At 35.7% G+C, this 23,187-nt stretch overlaps 1 protein-coding gene and 1 pseudogene across 2 annotated transcripts; both read left to right on the top strand.

Annotated features, from left to right (window-relative positions):
* The first annotated feature begins 2,830 nt into the window (after nucleotides 1–2,830).
* LOC111403745 lies at nucleotides 2,831–16,382 on the top strand (annotated as a pseudogene).
* A 2,274-nt stretch (nucleotides 16,383–18,656) lies between these two features.
* On the top strand, nucleotides 18,657–23,043 carry LOC111392251 (peptidyl-prolyl cis-trans isomerase FKBP53-like). Of its 2 annotated transcripts, none has more exons than XM_023017571.1 (11): nucleotides 18,657–18,771; nucleotides 18,853–18,926; nucleotides 19,234–19,472; nucleotides 19,635–19,789; nucleotides 20,333–20,687; nucleotides 20,814–21,008; nucleotides 21,298–21,520; nucleotides 21,915–22,002; nucleotides 22,102–22,143; nucleotides 22,241–22,289; nucleotides 22,671–23,043. In XM_023017571.1, exons 1-11 carry the CDS (start codon nucleotides 18,759–18,761, stop codon nucleotides 22,750–22,752), a joined length of 1,515 nt encoding a protein of 504 aa, XP_022873339.1. In that variant the 5' UTR covers nucleotides 18,657–18,758; the 3' UTR covers nucleotides 22,753–23,043. The 2 variants fall into 2 exon arrangements, with proteins under 2 accessions (XP_022873339.1, XP_022873403.1); XM_023017635.1 differs by having other exon boundaries at nucleotides 20,817–21,008.
* Nucleotides 23,044–23,187: the final 144 nt, after the last annotated feature.

The following is a 23,187-nucleotide window of genomic DNA, read 5'->3' on the forward strand; positions in this document are numbered from 1 at the left end:
AAGTGAACGCGAAGATTCAAATAGGCGGGATAATAATGATCGAAGTTTTTGGGAGACAGTGGAGATAGTTCTTGCGGATGATGTGGTTATTCTTGAGGCAGTTGCTCCTGATCGTGATGTCTCTATTACGCACAGAATTTCATCGACAGTTGAAGACAATTCCCGATAGAGACATGAGCCGAGTAGGAGCTCAGAGGTTGGAACAAGTGGACCGTCCTCCAATTCATCTCATGTGGCTCCCGATGACGAGGACTTGTATGTCAAGCAACTGTTTGAAACTAAGAAAGATTTGCAGGAAGCTGTGCACTGGCTGACATTAAAATATAACTTTGAGTTCAAGGTAAAGAAATCAAACAAGTCATTGTTAACAGTTGCTTGCGTCGATGACAGTTGCAATTGGCGCTTGAGAGCAATTAAGATGGATACGAATGAGTGCTTCGTAATTCGCAGGTTTTCACAGGAACATACTTGCAAAGTGGGAATTTTTCGAAACGATCACAGGCAAGCTCAAGCATGGTTTATTGGTTGACAGATAATGCACAAGTATCAGAATCCACGGACGATCCACGGATCTTCGAACATCATTAATGACGTCCGTCGAGAGTATGGAGTGGTCATAAGCTACCAGAAAGCCTGGAAGGCCAAAGAATGTGCGTCGAAGGATTTAATGGGATCCGTTGAGGAGAGCTATGCTAAATTGGCCAGGAGAGCAGTCGAAACTTATAGTGCTGAAGAGTGTAATAAGTTCATGTTCGATATAGGAAGTAAATCATTAAGGCGTTGGAGTATCTGACGAACATGGGGATCGGACATTGGGCGTGGTCATACTTTTCAGGACATCGATACAACATCATGACGTCAAATAATGCGGAGTCTCTCAATGCATTGTTTAAGAAGGATCGAGAGTTACCAATTCTCGCAATGATTGAGAACATTCGTAACAAGCTGCAACAATGATTTTATGACCGACGTGCGGCATCATAGAGTTGCACTAGCGTGTTGGCCCCAACTCAAGAGGAGAAAATCTTTAACGCGGCAGAGGTTGCGAGGAAGTTGAATGTGGAAGCACTAGACGAGTTCCGCTTCTCCTTGCAATGTGCACATAAGACGGCATATATGATGGACTTGACTAATAACACATGCACTAGTACGAGATTTCAGTTAGAGAGTTTTCCATGTGAGCATGCAGTTGCGGTGACCATGTATCGAGGCTTTGCAACAAGAACCTTATGCTCTTTGTATTGTATGACTAAGTCTTGAAGAACAGCATATGCTGAGACTATATTTCCTCTGCCGAATGAAGCCGAGTGGGAAGTTCTCGAGCACATTCTCCCGTTTGATACTTTGTTGCCACCAGCAGTTGAACCGCGTGGTCCCAGATGTCCAAATACATTTAGAATACCATCTACCGAAGAGTTTCCTTGACCGCGTAGGTGTGGCAGGTGCAGAGCCATAGGGTATACTCGATAATTTTTGTAACAGTCAAATTTCCCCAAATGACAATTAGACATGTACGTTAAATGAATAATATTTCCGTTTACTTTACACCGTTCAATATTTGTTCTTCATAAATGTTCAATGTTCAATATTTATTCTTGATAAATGTTATTTATAATGATTCATATGAAAAAAAAGTTCCATACTCGGCATATGTGTAAAAATAACAAAAAATCAACTTACAAAAAAATAATTAAATTTCCAATTTGAATGTTATATATATTGAACACAAATTTACAATTATTTCATAATCACAAAAAATAATTAAATTTACAATTCGAATGTTACATATATTTAATACAAATTTACGGGTCACCATTAAATTCGAACAAATCACAAGCTAACTTCTTTCTCCAGTTCTGTATTCACGATTGGTTGATTTCATCAACCTTATGTTGTATATTTAAAAATTCAACGTACTTAATAACAAATATGCCGCAGTCGCCGCTACAATTGAACAAGAATAGATCGGTTCAGTACTGTGTAGCTAAAAACTAAATCTGAAAGATGAAAACAACAAAGTTCAAACACTTACCTTATGGACTGTTGCGTTGTCGTCGTATTTCGAACGATCCGCAGTCTGTCCTGTACAGTCATCCCCGCTCATCTGGCCATCATAGGAACAATTACAGCTCGGACTCCAGGTTTTGCTCGAGCTGGCTTTGTGTCAAACATGAATGATTTGGGTCGTACACATATATAGTCGTGTCAGCAAAAACGATCTCCAACTTAACATAGTGATTATTGATGCAAACTGGAATGTACATATGTGTACAACCCTTCCATCATTTTTCCTCGACACTCGACGACATTCCTTTGACCCACCTGAGCATATATTCTGGCACCATGTACTCGTTACCCCTAAGTTGGAGCGACTGATACTCTATAGTAATGGCATGCAGGAACTCGGTGTTTAATATCACTCAACCATGGACGTTAAATGATCGGACTGTTTTTGTGGCAACTCCTCCGTCGATTTTCTTTTGGATCGGTCGGTCAGGCTTCGAAAACAGGTTGTAATGTGGAAGGGTAAAATCGCCCTTTTGTGTGTAAAGTTATTTTTTAACTAATTTTTTTTAATTGACTTAATGGGTCAAAGTCCAATGTTAAAATTTGCTACAGTCGTTGAGTCATTTCTGTGTATTTCCTCAAAGAACTGTGTTTCTCTCTGCCTACACGCTTTGACGCTGAGACTTCTACCTCATCGGAAAAACTAACAAAAACAACACCACAAACATATTAGAAGAGCAAATCGAAAACCAAAAAATTCATCATAAAACACCCCGAAATAGCCTAAAATCCCACACTCCACCATTCTGAGCCAAAATAGAACATGGGTTTCTCCCATTTCTTCTTCTTTTTCCTTATAATTCTCACATTTTCATCTCTAAAACCCATATATGCATACCTTGAACTGATTGCTCTAATGGACTTGAAATTAAGTCTCGACCCTGAGAATGTTTATTTGACGTCATGGGTTATTTCAGGTGATCCATGTGATGGGTCCTTTGAGGGGATCGCCTGCAATGAGAAAGGTCAAGTGGCTAATATTTCTCTGCAGGGAAAAGGGTTAGCCGAGAAACTGTCGTCGGCGGTTGGTGGACTTAAACACTTGACGGGTTTGTACATGCATTATAACTCTCTAGACAGGGAGATTCCAAAAGATATTGAGAACTTGGCTGAACTTAGTGATTTGTACTTGAACGTTAATAATTTTTCTGGGGTGATTCCATCTGAGATCGGTAACATGCAAAGCTTAGAAGGTCAGCTTTTCATTTCTCTATCTCTCTCTTACTGTTTTAGTATAATGTGTGCAAGGTGTTGAGAATTTACTTAAATATGCACAGCAGAATTAAGCATTTTCAATTCCCACCAGGATTTAGCTTTGTATTTAGATAAGAACTATGATGAGAAATATACCTTTTTCTTGATTTTGCGAACTCCTTTGCGTTATCATTTTTCTAGCAACTTAAATCTGCCTCCCACAACTGTCCAATTGTCCAACCTCCAATGAAATCCACACAGAGAATATATTGCAACTGTTAGGGTTTTTCCTCTTGTGCCAGCAAGAATTATGAAAATAATATGGATGTTAAACCCTAGCCATGTATTTATATAAACCCAAACGTGTTCGGCCTTGTCCGGTCCAATATTTAATTAATCCATTTAATTAAATCCAGTCCATAAATTAATTAATTAATTCGGGGATATAAATAACCAATCTAATTAATTAATTTATCCAACGATTGTTAAATTAATTAATTTGCAATTTGCAATCTTCCAATTCTCTTTTGTGTGCGACCCATCAGGTTCCCGACCACGATATCTAACGACGTGAAATATTATTTTGATTTAATGAAAACTGATAAATTAGACATTCTTTTAATTTATCACAAATTCACACTCGCCGTCCTAGATTGATATCTAGCAATGTATCAGGGCAACACATGTGATGGAAAATGTCACGTGGTATGACAAAACCAAAACTGTTCGTTTACCATGAAACTATAATCCCTTCGTCAATATGATCCAATCAACTACGAGATATGGAAGTGTGTCAATTTCGATTATCGATCATATCTTTCATTCTACTATTAAGTCAATATGAGTCGAAAACTCCTTTTCGACTTATGTATATACCTTGGCCAAGGATTTCGTTATTGACTTAATTGAACGAAATGCTGATCACAATCTCTTGCTATCTAAGAGTGACAAATCCTCTATTAGTCATTCACAACCTTCATATAGTTCTTGACATACCCAAACGATGTTGTATTAGCGGCCCTTGTCAAAGCAACATCCAACACCGTCAAAACATGACTGTCCTCATACAAGGCACTATGATGACCTCAAGTCATAGGGCCAATTCCACTACCGAACGTTAGAGATTAACCGCTGACACTCAGATAGTTATCCATATGGAATCTCTTAGCGGGTCTCCAATGTTTTGTTCTATAACAAAACATCCATACGTTCATTTAAGTGTCACCACACTTTAGCTCGTGAGATCAGTTACTTACTTCATAAGAAAGAAATGCCACACAGGATGGTCTATCCGTATTAACGATATCCGTATCTCGTTATTACTTACGACCACGGTTTATTCAAGATCCAATCATACGTAATTTGTATCTCACAATCACGACTCCTTGTGATTAACAAATCACTTAAACTTGGATCTTCGGATTTTATTATTTAATATTATTTATCGCAAAATTAATTTAAATAAATAATAGATTTTGCCAAAATTAAATGCATTAAACATATTAAAAGTGTTTACAACCTAAATCGATTGGATCTAGGGCATAACACTTACAAACTCCTACTTGCACTAGATCCAATCACTCATGTATCTAATATCATAAGCGTCTACATGACGATCATGTTTCTGTTGTGATAACGAATTTGTCAATGGATCTGCAATATTGTCATCTGTGGGAACTCGCTCTATCGTTACGTCATTTCTTTGTATAATCTCCCTGATGAGATGATATCGCCTTAGCACATGTTTGGATTGTTGATGAGACATCGGTTCCTTCGCTTATGCGATGGCTCCATTGTTATCACAATATAAAGGTATGGGATCAACAATGCTAGGAATGACTCCAAGTTCATTAATGAATTTCTTGATCCAGACAGCTTCCTTCGCTACTTCAAAAGCAGCAATGTACTCGGTCTCTGTTGTTAAATCAGAGGTTGTCTCCTGTTTGGAACTTTTCCAACTAACCGCTCCATTGTTGAGAGTAAACATATATCCTGATTGAGACTTGCTATCATCTTTGTCAGTTTGAAAGCTAGCATCAGTATACCCATGAATTTTCATTTCATTTCCTCTATAGATCAAGAACACATCTTTAGTCCTTCTCAAGTACTTAAAAATGTTTTTAATCGCTATCCAGTGTTTCTCATCAGGGTTTGCTTGAAACCTGCGCGAAACACTTAGAGCATATGAAACATTTGGTCTCGTACATAGCATCGCATACATGATATATCCTATCACTGAAGCATAAGGAATCTTATCCATGCAACTCCTTTCATCATGTGTTTTAGGACACATATCTTTTGAAAGGTAAATCCCATGTGACATGGGACATAAACCTTTTTTAGACTCTTCCATATTAAATCTTCTCAAATTTTTTTCTATGTACGAAGACTGTGATAAACCTAGTAATCTTTTTTATCTATCTCTATAGATCTTGATTCCCAAGATATACGTTACCTCTTCCATATTTTTCATGGAGAAATTCTTTGACAACCATAATTTTACCAATTGAAGCATTCGAATGTCGTTTCCCATTAATAATATGTCATCGACATATAATATTAGGAATACGACCGCGCTCCCACTTGTCTTCTTGTAAACACACGGTTCATCTTCATTTTTGATAAGATCAAACATTTTGATTGTCTCATCAAAACGAAAATTTCAGCTCCTAGATGTTTGCTTTAATCCATAAATGGATTGATTTAGCTTACATATTTTGTTGGCTCCTTTGGATTCAAAACCTTCAGGCTGTGTCATGTACACCTCCTCTTGTAAGTTTCTATTAAGGAAAGCAGTTTTGACATCCATTTGCCATATCTCATAATCATGGTATGCAACTATTACAAGCAAAATCCGAATCGACTTCAGCATGGCTACAGGTGAAAAAGTTCCATCAAAGTCAACGCCTTGTCTTTGTGTGTAACCCTTCGCTATTAGCCTTGTTTTGTATGTATGGACGTTTCCATCTACATCGACCTTTTTCTTGTAAACCCATTTACAACCTATCGGTTTTATCCCACCTGGAAGGTCGACCAAGGTCCAAACCTTGTTCTCATACATTGAGTTCATTTCGGATTCCATGGTTTCTTGACTTCACTTCTGCGTAATTTGTAGGTTCATCATCCTCGACTAATAATACTTGATTAGTAATCGTGAATTCGTACCTTCTGGGAGATTACGCTGAGCTGGAGTGTCTTCAGGGTTCTCTACATCCTGATCAAGAGTCTGTCCGTCAACAGGTGTGGGATCAGACTCAAATTCATCTAATTGGTCAACGGTATCTGTGGATTCTTGAACTTCTTCAAGTTCTAGTTTGCTCCCACTACCCTCTCCTAGAATAAACTCTTTCTCTAGGAATATGACATGTCTTGAGATGAACACATTCTTCTCAACAGAATTATAATACTGATATCCAATCGTCTCTTTTGAATATCCCATAAATATGAATTTATCAGATTTAGCCTCAAGTTTATCTGATTCATTCTGCTTTACATAAGCGTCAGAGCCCCAAACTTTCATGTGAGATAAGTTTGGTCTTTTTCCTCTCCATAGCTCGTACGGAGTTTTGTCGACCGATTTAGATGGGACACGATTAAGTGTATCGCACGCAGCAATTAGTGCATGACCCCAAAATGATTTTGGGATGTTTGCATAGCTCATCATAGATCGCACCACGTCAAACAAAGTGCGATTCCTCCGTTCAGATACACCATTATGTTGCGGTGTATATGGCCGAGTCCACTGCGAGAGAATTCCATTCTCTTTTAGATAATCTAAAAATTCTCTCTTTAAATATTCTCCACCTCGATCTGATCTCAGCGTGAGAATATTTTTACCAGTCTATTTCTCTACTTCAAGTTTGAATTCCTTGAACTTTTCAAGTGCTTCATATTTGAATGTCATCAGATACAAATAACTATATCTAGAATGAGCATCAACGAATGTAATGAAGTAAGAGAATCCACCTCTGGCGGTTATTTACATGAGTCCACGTACATCAGTATGTATTAGTCCCAACAGTTCTGTGGTTCTTTCTCCTTTTCCAGTAAAAGGGAACTTGGTCATTTTGCCTAGCAAGCACAACTCGCATTTGTCAAATGATTCAAAATCAGTTGACCCCAAGTATCCATCTTTATGTAACTTGGAAATGCGCTTGTCGTTAATATGGCCCAATCTGCAATGTCAGAGGTATGTATTATTTAGATTATCACTTTTATGTCTTTTATTTTCTATATTCATAATAGACGACTCAGTATCAAGAATATAAATTTCATTTTGCAACACACCACAACCATAAAAAATCTCATATTTATAAAACGAATAACGATCATTCTTAACATTAATTGAAAAACCATTCATGTCCAAACACGAAATAGAAATAATGTTTTTAATAATTGCGGGAATAAAATAGCAATTTTCTAATTCTAATACTATGCCCGAAGGCAGTGGTAAGAAGTATGTCCCTACAGCTAATACAGCAACTCTTGCTCCATTCCCCATGCGCAGGTCAACTCCTCTTTTCTGCAGTGGTCTACTTTTCTTTAGTCGCTGCATATTTATACAAATATGATATCCACATCCGGTATCTAATACCCAAGAAGCTAATGAAGTAGACATATTAATCTCGATAACAAAAATACCTGAAGTAGAAGTTTCAGAAGACTTCTTTCCCTTCAAGCTAGCGAGGTAAGCCTTATAGTTGCTCTTCCAATGACCTTTCACTCCACAATGATAGCATGGGTCATCAGATTTGGTATTGTCCTTGCCCGCTTTGATTGCTTTGTTATTGCCCTTAACCTTTTTGGATGTTTTCTTAAAACTTCCATTAATTTTCCTCTTAGTGCCCTTGGAGGAATGAATAGCTAAGACATGCTAAGTGCTAGCATTGACATTGGACTCCACAGTTTTAAGCATATTAAGCAACTCAAGGAGTGTGTATTCGATCTTATTCATATTGAAGTTCATAATGAACTATGAATAACTATCTGGTAGAGATTGCAGAATCAAGTCAATACTTAGTTCATGATCCATGATAAAACCCAATGAAGCTAGTTTCTCAATGAAACCAATCATCTTCAGCACATGAGCACTGACTGAAGATCCCTCTGCCATTTTGCACTGGTATAATTGTTTAGAGGTCTCATACCTCTCCACACGAGATTATTCATCATACAACTCCTTGAGATGAAAAATCATAGTATAAGCATCCATACCCTCATGTTGCTTCTGCAACTCAGGTGACATAGTTGCAAGCATCACACATGCTGCAGTGTTATCGTCGTCACTGTGTTTGTTGTAAGCAACCACCTCTTCTTGAGTGGAATTTTCAGTAGGCACCACTGGAAATGGCTGCTCAAGGACATACCCAATTTTCTCATACTTGAGAACGATTCTCAAATTGCCGTGCCAATTGAGAAAATTTGGTCCGGTCAGTTTGTTGGCATCCAGTATGCCTCTCAAATTCATATGATTACTCATGATTCAAAAACTGTAAATGACGAAAAATATAGAATTAATATGTATTATAATGCAGATGCACAAATTCAATATGAACTTTAATTAAACGTGCTCCCACTGTTTAAAATAAATTCATGACCCTCATACATTAATTATTTGAATCCACATTTAATTCCCAATGGGCTGGGATCCCATTCGTCGTATCAAGATATTGAGTGTACTCAACAAATTTTAATAAAATATTTGGGTAGATATTGTTATCAATTGTATCTCCATACAACTCCTAGATCATTAAGCTGACAACTCTTTTGTCTTCACACATCTTATGTGTTAGCTTAACATGCCTCTAAACCTTATTTCCTTGAGCGTGCTCAACAAAAGATAAATTTTAGTTAAGTCAAACTCATCATTCAGAAATATCAAATATTTCATAGTGTCAAACATATCCCTAATAGACCAGTCTTGAGTGTACTCAACAAACTAAGGTCGATTTAAGATTCTCGTTTTTCATTATAATGATGGAAGGCAAATAATACTAACTTAATATTTTAATGAGGGATTTAACATGCAATGGTCTCATCAAGTAATTATATATATATATATATATATAGTACAACATTGGATCAACATCAATGCACCATCTCCACGGTGTCCACCTCTTCTTGCGCCTTCAATTAATTAAGCTGCAACATGTATCCCATACTAGTTGGCACGCAGACCTAAAAGAAATCGGACTCGCAAGCCCATAATAACAATAATAATAACGGACTCGCAGATTCAAAATAATTAAGGGCTGCAGGCCCATAAAATAACAAGAAGTAAATCAACCATTCAACTCATCCATGTGGTCGAGTCCATAATCATCCATAAATAAACATTCACAACATAAATGTTTCGTATGTATAATATCTAATATTATATACAATGTCTCATAAATCTAGCAATTATAGTCATTAAAACTAATTTAAAATTTTGGGTCAAAATAATTAATTAATCATATTAATTAATTAACTTAATTAGCGGGCCTATTTAATTAAAATCAAATTTTAACTAAGTCCAGCATTAGAGTCCAACTCTAATTCTATAATTATTGGGCGAAGTAATATAATCAAAATCGAATTTTAATTAATTATTAAATTAGAGTCATACTCTAAATTTTAATTTGCATTTGGGAAGTAGTATTAATTGAAATCAAATTTTAATTAATATAATATTAGAGTCCAATTCTAATAAAATTGAATTAATATTTTAATTTAGGACAAAACTCAAAAATAAAAATTCAATCTAGGGTCAAAGTTAAATATTTAAGTTAAAATCTAATTTTAACAAAAATATAAAAGTTGTCAAATTTTAAATATATCATTAATTTTGGGCCTAATTAGAAATATGGGTCAAATCCAATAAAATCATAATTTCAAAAAATATTTTGAATTCAAATTTAAAAACCATTTTTCAAAATTGTAATTTAACCCAATTCGAAATTAAAACACAAGTCCCTCACTTTCGTAAATTGCATGACAGACCCCTCTAACAAAATTGCAAAAACACCCATATCTCTTAATTGCAGGCAGGGGCTCGCAATTACATTAATTGCAATAGAAGCCCCCACCTCCATCTTCCCCAAAACGTAAACCCTAGATTTTTTTTATTTCTTCTTCTACTGTTGGCGGCGCCGGTTGGCGCCGTCTCGCCCAATAGCCGACAGGGGCGATGCTGCCTGTAGCAGTGGCTAAGGCACTACTACAGCAGCGCCTCAGTCGCTGCTACAGGCAGAAATCAACCTTTAATTTAATCAACATGTAAATAAGTTCCTAACAAATATAAAGTTGGCTCTGATACCACTGTTGGGAATTTACTTAAACAAGTACAGCGGAATTAAATAATTTCAATTCCTACCAGGATTCAACTTTGTATTTAGATAAGAATTGTGAAGAGAAATATACATTTTTTTTTAAATTTTGCAAACTCCTTTGCGTTATCCTTTTTCCAGCAATTTGAATTTGCCTCCCACAGCTGTCCAATTGTCCAGCCTCCAATGAAATCCACACAGAGAATAGACTGCAACTGTTAGGATTTTTCCTCTTGTGCCAGCAAGAATTATGAAAAACAATATGGATCTTAAATCATAGCCATGTATTTATATAAACTCAAACGGGTTCGGCCCGATCCGGTCCAATATTTAATTAATCCATTTAATTACATCCGGTCTGTGAATTAATTAATCTAATTAATTAATTCGAGGATATAAATAACCAATCCAATTAATTAATTTATCGAATGATTGTTAAATTAATTAATTGACAATTTGCAATCTTCCAATTCTCTTTTGTGTGCGACCCATCAGGTTCCCGACCACAATACCTAATGACGTGAAATATTATTTTGATTTAATCAAAACTGATAAATTAAACATACTTTTAATTTATCACAAATTCACACTTGCCGTCCCAGATTGACATCTAGTAATGTATTAGGGCAACACATGTGACTGAAAATGTCATGTGGTATGACAAAATCAAAACTGTTCGTTTTCCATGAAACTATAATCCCTTCGTCAATATGATCCGATCAACTACGAGATATGGAAGTGTGTAAATCTTGATTATCGATCGTATCTTTCATTCTACTATTAAGTCAATATGAGTTGAAAACTCCTTTTCGACTTATGTGTATACCTTGACCAAGAATTTCGTTATTGACTTAATTGATCGAAATGCAGATCACAATCTCTTGCTATCTAAGAGTGACGAATCCTCTATTGGTCATTCACAACCTTCATATGGTTCTTGACATACCCCGAACGATGTCGTATTAGCGGTCCTTGGTAGAGCAACATCCAACACCATCAAAGCATGATTATCTTCATACAAGGCACTATGATGACCTCAAGTCATAAGACCAATTCCACTACCGAATGTTAGAGATTAACCGCTGACACTCAAATAGTTATCCATGTGGAATCTCTTAGCGGGTCTCCAATGTTTTGTTCTATAAAAAAACATCCACGTGTTCATTTAAGTGTCACCATCCTTTAACTCGTGAGATCAGCTACTTACTTCACAAGTAAGAAATGTCACACGTGATGGTCTATCCGTATTAACGATATCCGTATCTCGTTATTACTTACGACTACAGTTTATTCAAGATCCAATCATACGTAATTTGTATCTCACAATCACAACTCCTTGTGATTAACAAATCACTTAAACTTGGATTTTCGGACTCTATTATTTAATATTATTTATCGCAAAATTAATTTAAATAAATAATAGATCTTGTCAAAATTAAATACATTAAACATATTAAAAGTGTTTACAACCTAAATCGATTGGATTTAGGGCATAACACTTACACAAGGAAACTACTTTTTACTCTTTTTCTTGATTATCTTTGTTATTTTGGGTTGCCCCTCTCAAATCTGGTGTTTCTGCAGTTTTTTTTTTTTTGGCCAAGCAAAGTAGAATTTGAGCATCTGGGATTTCTTTTTGATAAATTAAACCTTTATGGAATGATTGATGATAGTAGTGATCGGTATTAAAGATGAAGATCAAGCTAAAATCTTGTTCACTATATATCCCCCTGGGTTGGATGAAGATAAGAACTTTGCCATAATAATTGTTCTTTTCCGATCTATTTACCATCCTTTTGCATTCAATTTATATCCTTTGCTAAAAGTTCCAATATTCTGGCAAACAATTGTGCATTACCCAAAATACTTCGGGGATTTTCCTCCATCAGAAACTTCTAATTTTTACTGGACATTTAGTTCATGTATTTTTTTTTTAAAACTTCACCTTTTTCTGCAGATATGCTCGTGCATTGTAATTGTAAGATTTTTGTTCGGTTGCTTCTATAAAAAAACTCAATTTTTACATCACAAGTTTTGATCACTTTTATATTTGGATGTTCTTGTAAATTTCAAATGCAGAAGCAATTTGATTATTTTGGATTCGAATCTACAGTTCAATGTGCATTCTCTGTGCAGTTTTGCAGCTCTGTTATAACCAGCTCATTGGAAGCATACCAACCCAACTGGGATCTCTGAAGATGCTGAATGTATTGGCTCTACAATCAAATCAGTTATCTGGAGCAATTCCTGCTAGCTTGGGAGAAATGGGATTATTAATGAGACTCGATTTAAGTTTTAATCACCTCTTTGAATCAATTCCTACAAAACTAGCCTATGCTCCGTTGCTTGAAGTCCTAAATGTCAGAAACAACAATCTTTCTGGAAATGTTCCTCTTGGTAATTTTTCATTCACTTAGTCAATGTGTTCTTTTATATGTTTGTTTTAGACTTCAAGAATGTTATTTTGACTTAACTTTTGTGATTAATGAAGCTTTGAAGAGACTGGTTGATGGATTTCAGTACGAGAATAATCCTGGGCTATGTGGATCTTTTTTTCCATCCTTGAGAAGTTGCAATGCTTTAGACAATGTCGATCCTAATAGGCCTGAACCTTATGGTGGTGATTCAACTGGACACCCGACACGAGACATTCCCGAGACTGCCAATCTAAACTTGAACTGCACCAATGGTCAATGTTCGAAGTCGTCAAAGACCTCACCAGTATCGGTGGCTGTCGGAGTAGTCGTGGTTTCAGTTATCGTGTCAGCCATAGGTATTCTTACCTTCATACGGTATCGACGTAGTAAACAGAAAATCGGGAGCGCGTTTGATATGTCTGATAGCTGTCCCAGTACGACCAGGCCAATAAGGTCGTTAGGAAGAATGGTTCTCCGCCTGTCAGTCTTGAATACTCCAACGGGTGGGATCCATTGGCCGAGAATCAGCGTTTTGGCTTCTCCCAAGAGGTTATGCAGAAGTTTAGGCTCAATTCACAAGAGATAGAGACCGCTACTCAGTACTTCGCAGATAAGAATTTGTTGGGAAAGAGCAACTATTCAGTGACATATAAAGGAATTTTACGCGATGGATCTGTTGTTGCTATTAAAAGAATCACGAAAACTAGTTGCAAGTCTGAGGAAGCTGAATTCTTAAAGGGATTGAATGTCCTAAGCTCACTGAGACATGAAAATTTAGTTAGACTGAGAGGGTTTTGCTGTTCCCGAGGCCGTGGCGAGTGTTTCCTTGTTTATGATCTTGTTCCAAATGGAAATTTATTTCGGTATCTCGATGTCAAGGAGGGAGATGGTCAGATTCTTGACTGTGTAAGTATTATGCCCTAGGTCCAATCAACTTTGGACATAAATACTTTTATATATAATTAATGCAATTAAATGGCAGATCTATTATTTAATTAATAGACAATTAAATAAATAATAGAGTCCGTAGATTCAAATATTTGTAATTTGTTAATCACAAGGAGTTGTGATTGTGATATACAAATTACATCTGATTGAATCTTAAATCATCCGTGGTCGTAAGTAATAACGAGATACGGATATCGTTATTACGGATAGACCATCACGTGTGGCATTTCTTACTTGTGAAGTAAGTAGCTGATCTCACAAGCTAAAGTGTGGTGACACTTAAATGAACATGTGGATGTTTTTGTTATAGAACAAAACATTGGAGACCCGTCGAGAGATTCCACATGGATAACTATCTGAGTGTCAGTGGTTAATCTCTAACGTTCGGTAGTGGAATTGGTCCTTTGACTTGAGGTCGTCATAGTACCTTATATGAGGACAGTCATACTTTGGCGGTGTTGGATGTTGCTCTGAAAAGGGCCGCTAATACGATATCGTTCGGGTACGTCAAGAATCGTATGAAGGTTGTGATTGATCAATAAAGGATTCGTCACTCTTAGATAGTAGGAGATTATGATCTGCGTTTTATTCAATTAAGTCAATGATCAAATCCTTGGCCAAGGTGTACTCATAAGTCGAAAAAGAGTTTTCGATTTATATTGACTTAATAGTGGAGTGAAAGATATGATCGATGATCGAGATTGACACAATTCCATATCTCGTAATTGATCGGATCATATTGACGAAGGGATTATAGTTTTACGGTAAACGAACGAATTTGGTTTTGTCATACCACGTGACATTTCCCGTCACATGTATTGCCCTGACACATTGCTAGATGTCAATCAGGGACGGCGAATGTGAATTGACGATAAATTAAAAGGGTGTTTTAATTTATCAATTTTGATTAGATCGAAATAATATTTCACGTCGTTAGGTATCGTGGTCGAGAACCTAATGGGTCACACACAAAAGAGAATTGGAAGATTGCAAATTGCCAATTGGTTAATTTAACAATCGTTGGATAAATTAATTAATTGGATTTGTTATTTATATTTTCGAATTAATTAATTGGATTAATTAATTCACGGACCGGGTTTAATTAATTGGATTAATTAATTATTGGACCGGACCGGGTCGAGCCTGTTTGGGTTTATATAAATACATAACTAGGGTTTGAGGTCCATAAGGTTTTCATTATTCTTGCTGGCACAAGAGAAAACCCTAGAAGTTGCAACCTTATTCTCTGTGTGGATCACCGTTGGAGGCTGGACAATTGGACAGCTGTGGTGGCGAATCAAGGTTGATAGAACGAAAAGAAAAGCAAAAAGATTGCAGATCTGGAAAAGGTACAATCTTATCACAATTTCTATCTAAACGCATAGGCGATTCTTGGTGGGAATCGAAAATTATTTTAAATTCCGCTGTGCATGTATAAGTAGATTCCCAACAGACTGGTCTACCAGAGTTTTTATCATCAACAGCATTGCCAAAGGTGAGTTCACTTCTAAATTCTTGATAGAGTTTCAAAAGCAATTATAACACAATGACGACATGTTTGGTATGGGGGATTTGATATCATTCACAGTATTAACAAAAATTTTGTTATACTGTTTAGTAATCGTACCAAACATGCATGGTAAGTTACATTAGTGTCCAACGAGTTCCATTTCTCTTTGGTTCCAAAACATCCTCCCGCCGTTTATTCCATTTGTTGTACTTGACAGTCTAACTTTGTAAACTTCCATCTCATTGTCCTTTCTTTAGATCCTGGAAGATGTTATTAGATTATATAGGTCGTTTCTTGTTGTATTTACTACACAACACAAAGCTGCACAATACCACTCAATTAAAATCCCACGGGTCTGCTTTTCATAATGCCTTCTGTAGTTCAGTACGTGGAACACAAAATTTTCATGAATCCCTGATACTTTGGTTTATCAGTTACGCTCAAATCTAAGGTTCTTATTTTTTCTAAGCAGGTATGGAGTACTTACACGCGGTAAGCATAAACAAGTTTTCTCTGGTTCACCAAAACATTTCTGCTAAGAACGTGCTCATCGACCAGCAATTTAAACCTTTGCTATCTGATTCGGGCCTGCACGAGCTTCTCACAAATGACACCATCTTCTCAGTACTCAAGGCCAGTGCCGGAATGGGATATCTTGCTCCTGAATACATTAATACTGGAAGGTTCACCGAAAAAAGTGATATTTATGCTTTTGGGGTGCTTATTTTCCAGATCCTTTCTGGGAAGCGTAAATATACCAGTTCCTTGCGGGCTGCTGCAGAGTCGTGCAGATTCCAAGAGTTCATAGATTCAAATCTTCACGGGAGTTTCTTCGAACCTGATGCTGCAAAGATTGCGAAAGTTGCTGTGTGGTGTACACATGATTCTCCGGAGGAGAGGCCGTCAATGGAAACAATTTTACAAGAACTCGGTTACTAAGTTAATTTCATTTTACATTCACTAGTTTCTCCTGACTCCTTATTCGAGCATCATGTAGCGTCGCAGCCGAATTGGAGATAGATTCCTTCTAACTTAATGGTGAAAATTTTAAGAACGACTGTATTATGGGCACAGTTCTTTTGCTGAGGACTGGATCCGTTTTGTGAATGTTGTCTTGATCCATTGTCTACTTTTCCCTTTTAATCTCATGTATTAAGGAAATTTATTCTGCAAGGATTCTTTCACTTTGCTCTTTTATCTTTTTCCTCTGATCAGAGCATTTCTTACTTCCTTGAGACTGCGCACTCGAGTTAATGGACTAAGACTATCCTAGAGCACCGACCAAATTCTTATGTTCTTATCTTTTATTATTCTTGTCACGTCGAGTACTAGTGAATATCAAAGTGCTTTTTGACCACAAGCAACACATTTTATTGTAACAGATGTCTGTAGTACACATCCAGCTAACAAGGTTTTGAGTATGTCTTGAATTCTTTAAGCCAAGTCCACTAATTATTTTCTGATTTGGTTCTAATCTCCTCGAGCAGGGCCTGACTTCTTGTTGTAGACAGTCGTGAATTCTTTACAGCTAGTTTGGTAAATGCATTTGATGTTGAATTTTATTTGTATCTCAAGAGAGAGAGTTTGCCTATGTTCACAATTATAAACCATGAACCATCAATACTAAATACGAATGGATTTTGTCACTTCAATCGTCTAAAAAAGCATTTACAGTCAGAAGATTTTCTAAAGCAAATAGGTTTTCTCAACAATATTCACTTTCTATTACTCGTATCTACAAGGAGTTCTATCTAAATTGTATTGGAGAAATTTTTTATAAACATATATACTTTACTTAAGTGACAATTTTTTTATTTATTTGGTAGGTGTCTACTTAAGTTTTGGAGAAATTGATGTGCATAAGTATAACAGTCATTCAAGACTTTGCCCTCGGTACTAAAAGGCTTCCATAATTATTATTATTATTATTTTTAAGTGAGTGACTTTTATGAATTTTATGAACTTTGATTTCTATGGATTTGTTAATAATTAGTAAAAGTTTTTTCATGGACTTCTGTAAACTTTGATTAAAGACTTTTCATTTTGCAAATTCATTGTATACTTGAAAAATTACAATCTTTCTTACTACATATGTAATATTTTTGAGAACCATGATGCCCACAACATTTTCTTGAGTAAATTCACTAGTCAAAGTCCAGTAATTCAATTTTGGCGCAAAGAAAATAGTAAAAAACTTTTACATTAATTTTTAAGAACATAACCAATTTTTATTTTTATTTATTATTTTTTTAACGAATTTAACATAATTTTTAAGAACACAAATTATTCTTAACCAAAAAAATAAAAAAAAAATTATATCGATTACATGAAATTCTACATTTTGAAATAATTGCATATAATTTTAATTCAAAAGTAAGTATATACATACAGAATAATCATAAATTAATTACAACAAATGATTGAAGAGATGTAGAAAAATCCTAGAATTGAAAGAAAATAGACATATTTTTCAGGGCTGTGAAATCTTCATAAATTTCAGAGTATGTGAGAGACTCTCTTTTGAATTTGGTCCAATAAGTAGAAAAACACTCTAAAAATCACTATCTATTTGAATATAGTATGATTTATAGAGACTTCTTACAAATTTTAATTGAATCCCCCATAACTTTTAGGGAGTCTTTAAAAGTCCTAATTGAATACATCTAAATTTTTTAAATTCTAATATATTTTTTAAAAGTTTCAAATGAATACATCGCCTAAATGAAATATAAATGAAAACATTTTCCCACCTTTGTTTTCCACGTGTCACAACTTTGCCCAAGTAGGATGCTTTTCCGTGCCTCCATAACCCCATTATTTTGGCGTTGGGGTTTTATAGTGATAGCAAAAAAACTCCTTCTAGCGGGGCCAAAAGAATCCACCCCGCACCGCGAAGAAAAATTTAAAAATAATTATATTTTTAGAGAATTCACTCATTAAAATTTCATTTTGAATTTGTACTTCATTTTCTAATAATAGTATAACTTGAAATTTTGAAAATGTGGGAAAAAAAAAAAAAAAAAAAAAAAAATATATAGCCCCTGTTTGGCCCTATTCTCGTTCTCATTCTTTTTCTCTCTCTTATTTTCAACAACACAATTTTTTATAAAATAATATTATACGTAAATCAAATAATTTTTTTTTTAATCACACATTTAAAAAAAAAAAGTAATATTCCAACAATTAAAATTTGAAAAGATGGGGCCGGCAAGCTGCTGCCCCGCCCGCTGCCTTCCCTAGGGTTTTAAAGCTTCTAAAGTGCACAGTTTCACTCTCCTAGGGTTTAGAGAACTACGCTGCAATTCCACATCACCAATGGCTTTCTGGGGTATGCGAACTTACATAGACATAATTATAATCAGACAAACCATTATTTTTATGTATCTTTTATGTTTGATTTTGTGACTAGGCATTGAAGTAAAACCAAGCAAACCCTATATCCATCGGTACGACAATGAGAGGGGAAGACTTCATATATCTCAGGTTTGTTTTCTACTTTACTTTCTAGTAAGTTTTGTAATCTTTCTAATGTTTTGATGGTATGCTTTTAATTTCTGAAATGCTTTATTTAATATATATGAACTTGAGAGCTTAGAGATGCCGTTTGTCAATATACTATTACGCACGCACACGCAGTCTGATTATGGATTTATAGTTAATGTTTAACCCTGAATTATCATGTTTTTGCAAAATTATAAAGTGTTTAAGCTCTAATTTCCCGGATTGGCATATGGCTTGGGTTTATGCCCTGGATCATGAAATATTGATTGCTTGTGTTGTTGATATTTAGGCAACGCTGGGTAGTGGTTCTTCAACTAAGAAGAGCAAAGTTCAGTGTAATGTGGGAGATAAAAGTCCCATTTACTTATGTTCATTGCTACCTGAAATACTTGAGACTTGCACGTTGAATCTCGAGTTTGAGGAGGAGGATGAAGTTATGTTCTCGGTTATTGGCCCTCACAGTGTGCATCTCTCCGGTTTCTTCTATGGTGAAACTGATCAGGACAAACTTGGAGATGATTCTGGGTCGTATCCTTCTTTAGTTGTTTCTTAACTAATACTTTGTATATATTCGTGGCTATTTATTGTATGCTTCTTTGTAAGATAACATTTTTTATATGGATCAAGAGTAAAAGTGTGCATGTATGCTTTTAGCTATTTTTTGTTTTATTTCTTTAACAATGATTTAAGCGATGCTTATGAAGAGAATATCGTGGGGATTGATTCTGAAGATGAGAATGATTTTATGAATTATGATTCTGAAGGTGAAGATGAGGATGGTGTCTTTATTGATGATGATGATGATCTTGGCATAATCCCAACTTCTCCTGTCCCCAACAGTGGAGGTAGTTTCTGGAAGTAATCTGTTGTCTTGTGTTCCAATTGCATTTTGCCTCGAGCTAAATCCTTTTAACAAGTTCAAGATCTTGTTTCTTGATCAATAGATGAGGAAGACAATCTTCCATGAGAGTGAATGGCCCCTGTTTCAATTGTGGGGTGAAACTGTTCTGTGGTTTCTTTGTGCCTTTAGTGGTCCCTTTTCATTTCCTCCCTTCAAATGCTTTTTGATGGTTTAAGATAGTCCTGGTTTTTTAGTCTCTGAAGGAGGAGGAAATGGATATTTGGAAGATTATCTACCAATACATTCTGCCACGTCAGTTTGTTTTAACTTGTACGACTTTAGTGTCAAAATGACATTTCTACCATGTATCTTGGAAGTAGATTTTTGATTAATTGACAAAAGATGGATAAAAAGTTAACCAGAAATTTGACGTTACCAGTTAAATTATCCATGTTACCATGAATTGCATAATAACATCTCTGGCATATCCATATCACTATTTTTGACAATATTTTCTTCATTCTTGTGTTTTTGTCCATCATAAAAGTGAGAATAGAAGAAATAGTGGATGATGAAAAGCCTGTCTATGAGAATGGTGTGTCTAAACGGTCAAAAAAGAAGAAAATTCGGTCGAACATGTCTGATGATAACGTGGATTCTGATCGGCAGCTTGTGGTCAAGAGTGGACACGATGTTCCTGTCTTGGAAAGTGAAGATGAAGATGGTTTTCCAGTATCTACAGGCGGAGACAAAACGCATTTTTCAAACTCCATATCAAAATCAGAACAAATCAAAGATGATAATGCAGATGCGGAATCCCAGAAAAAGAAACCAAAAACTGAAGCAAGCAAAAATTTGAAAAGAAAGATTGATGCAGTTGGTCGAGATGGAGAACATGGAAGGTGGGAATTTGTATATTGAATTTTGTCTGACTGTAGCCGATTAGTTTTAGTATCTACACTCTAAAATTGGTTGCTTTTTTAAACATTTGTTTACTTATTTCTATGTTCTTGTTCCACCCTTGTAAGTAGAGAAGACGACACACCCCATGGCTCTTCAGATACACCTGATAATTTGTCTAAAAATGATGCTAAACAAAAGAAAAAGAATAAGAAGAAAAAGGTAACGAAGAAGGCTCAGGAAACTGTTGTTGCAGATTCCAATGATGCAGAGCAGCTGCCAATGGCTGAGATGGAAAATGACTCGAAGCCAACAAATGAGAAGTGAGTTTTGCTTTCCCGACACGTAGTCTTTTAGTTGTTTAATTAAACACTGCAGTTGCAAATCTTAGAAATGTTGTTTTTGTTGTTTGTGGACCAAGATTTTGATCCAAAATTGTATCTCATTTCAACTTAATAAATAGTAATACGTTGTAAAGAATCACACTTTATACTCTCTCTTTCCCTGTGGTAGGTAGGTGTTTAAAGGTCTAATGATTTTTATGTACCTTGAAATAATTCATACACTAAATATCATCTTTTGATATTGATTCTATCCGTTAAAATCATGCAGGAAGAAAGAAAAAAAGAAGAAAAGTAAACAGAATAAAACACAGGAGATTGCATCGAACATGAATGAAGATAAAAGTTTAATAGATAAAAATGGATCCATCGTGGAGAAGGAAGAGAAGCAAGAAGCCAAATCTTTGCAAGTGAGGACGTACCCAAATGGGTTGGTCATAGAGGAGGTGGCCATGGGTAAACCAGATGGGAAAAGAGCTTCTTTAGGGAAAAAGGTGATTCGGACTCTTTTTATGGGTTACTCATATATTCACTCTGTTAGCCATCATCCTCACTGCCCTTACCCTTGACCATCTAAAAGCACATTCAAAATTCTGTACAAAGAATATATGAGTAATAACATGAAACCAAACAACGTTATGGGACGAATCAAAAGCAAATTGTGTTATTTTCAAATTGGGTTGAGGTCTTTACTTATCTTTCCCCACTACATCAAATGTATTTAAGGCTGCAGGTTGGCATTCAAAACTATTAATCACGAGAACTATAATTATGACAAGACTATTCTATTTATGTGACTATGTTTTCATGGTTTTGACTTTTTGTGAAGATCCTCTGGAACATGTTTCAACACTTGTACAAAACAAATCTTTACTTTCTGATATACAGGTTAGTGTCTATTACATTGGCAAGCTGAAGAAGAATGGCAAAATATTTGACTCGAATATTGGCAAGGCACCCTTCAAATTTCGTTTAGGTATGTTGTGTTCAACAAGTGTTTCAAGAAATTTCTCAATTCTTTGCTTCAAGAAATTTCTCAATTCTTTGTGTTAATTAATGCACTTTGTCGTTGCAGGTATAGGACAAGTTATCAAGGGATGGGATGTTGGGGTTAATGGTAATTATTTTAATCGTGCATACTTCCTTCTAATAAACTTTTGTTGATTGCTTGTAAAAGATTTTTGATAATTTGTTTCCTTTCCTTTTATCATCAGGCATGCGTATTGGAGACAAAAGGAGACTTACAATTCCACCTGCCATGGGGTATGCAATTAATCTCTTCATGCTCTTTAGTTTTAGTGATGTTCTTTGTGGAATCGACAACACATTCTACAGCATGTATGGCAACTTTAAGTTACTTATTTTGTCATACATGATTTTAAAAGCTAGCTTTTTGACTGACAGCTTTTCCAGAAACTAATTCGTAAATTACTTTTTTGAAAACTTTTAAGCACATTCTAACGTGCTTCTCATAGCAAAATTTCACATTGCGAAAATTTCCCATTTGGCATGTTTCTGCTCGTGCAAAATTCTGTTATCTTTCTGTAGGCAGGGAAGTCTATTGTCTATGTAGATTTTGAATAAAATCTTCCACTTCATCTTCACGTGTGCATAACCAACAACTATTTGGTTTTCTAAATATAGTTATGGAGCTAAAGGAGCTGGTGGGACTATTCCACCAAATTCATGGCTGGTATTTGACGTTGAGTTAGCAGATGTAAATTGAGCACAATAAATCTTGCACCTCCATTTTGGACCTGTCAGGGTAGTTTTGCCGTGCATTCCAATTTTGTAACTGGTTGTAAAAGTGCAGCAACGTTTTGCAGGATGAAATTTTGAGATCTACTTTGCTATTTCTGTCTTGGTTTTGTTTCCCAATATCTCGCTACATCTTTTCTTGTTCTAGATCCAAACAATATTACAGTTTTGTCAATCAAGTCTTTCAAGTGCCATGCAACATTGTATAATGATTCATCCAAGAATATTTGGTACCATTATTTTATGGTTCTGTCAAGTACCATGATGTAGCACAAGAAACATAAGTTTTAATTTACCCCCACTCTATTTTTATTTTCTATTTTTTTGCGCCAAAACCCATCTAATAGTTTGTTGTGACATGATTTAACCTGGTTGCCCCCCCCCCCCCCCCCCCCCCCCCCCC

This window comes from Olea europaea, chromosome 1 (assembly GCF_002742605.1).
Source record: "Olea europaea var. sylvestris chromosome 1, O_europaea_v1, whole genome shotgun sequence".
NCBI lineage: Eukaryota > Viridiplantae > Streptophyta > Magnoliopsida > Lamiales > Oleaceae > Olea > Olea europaea.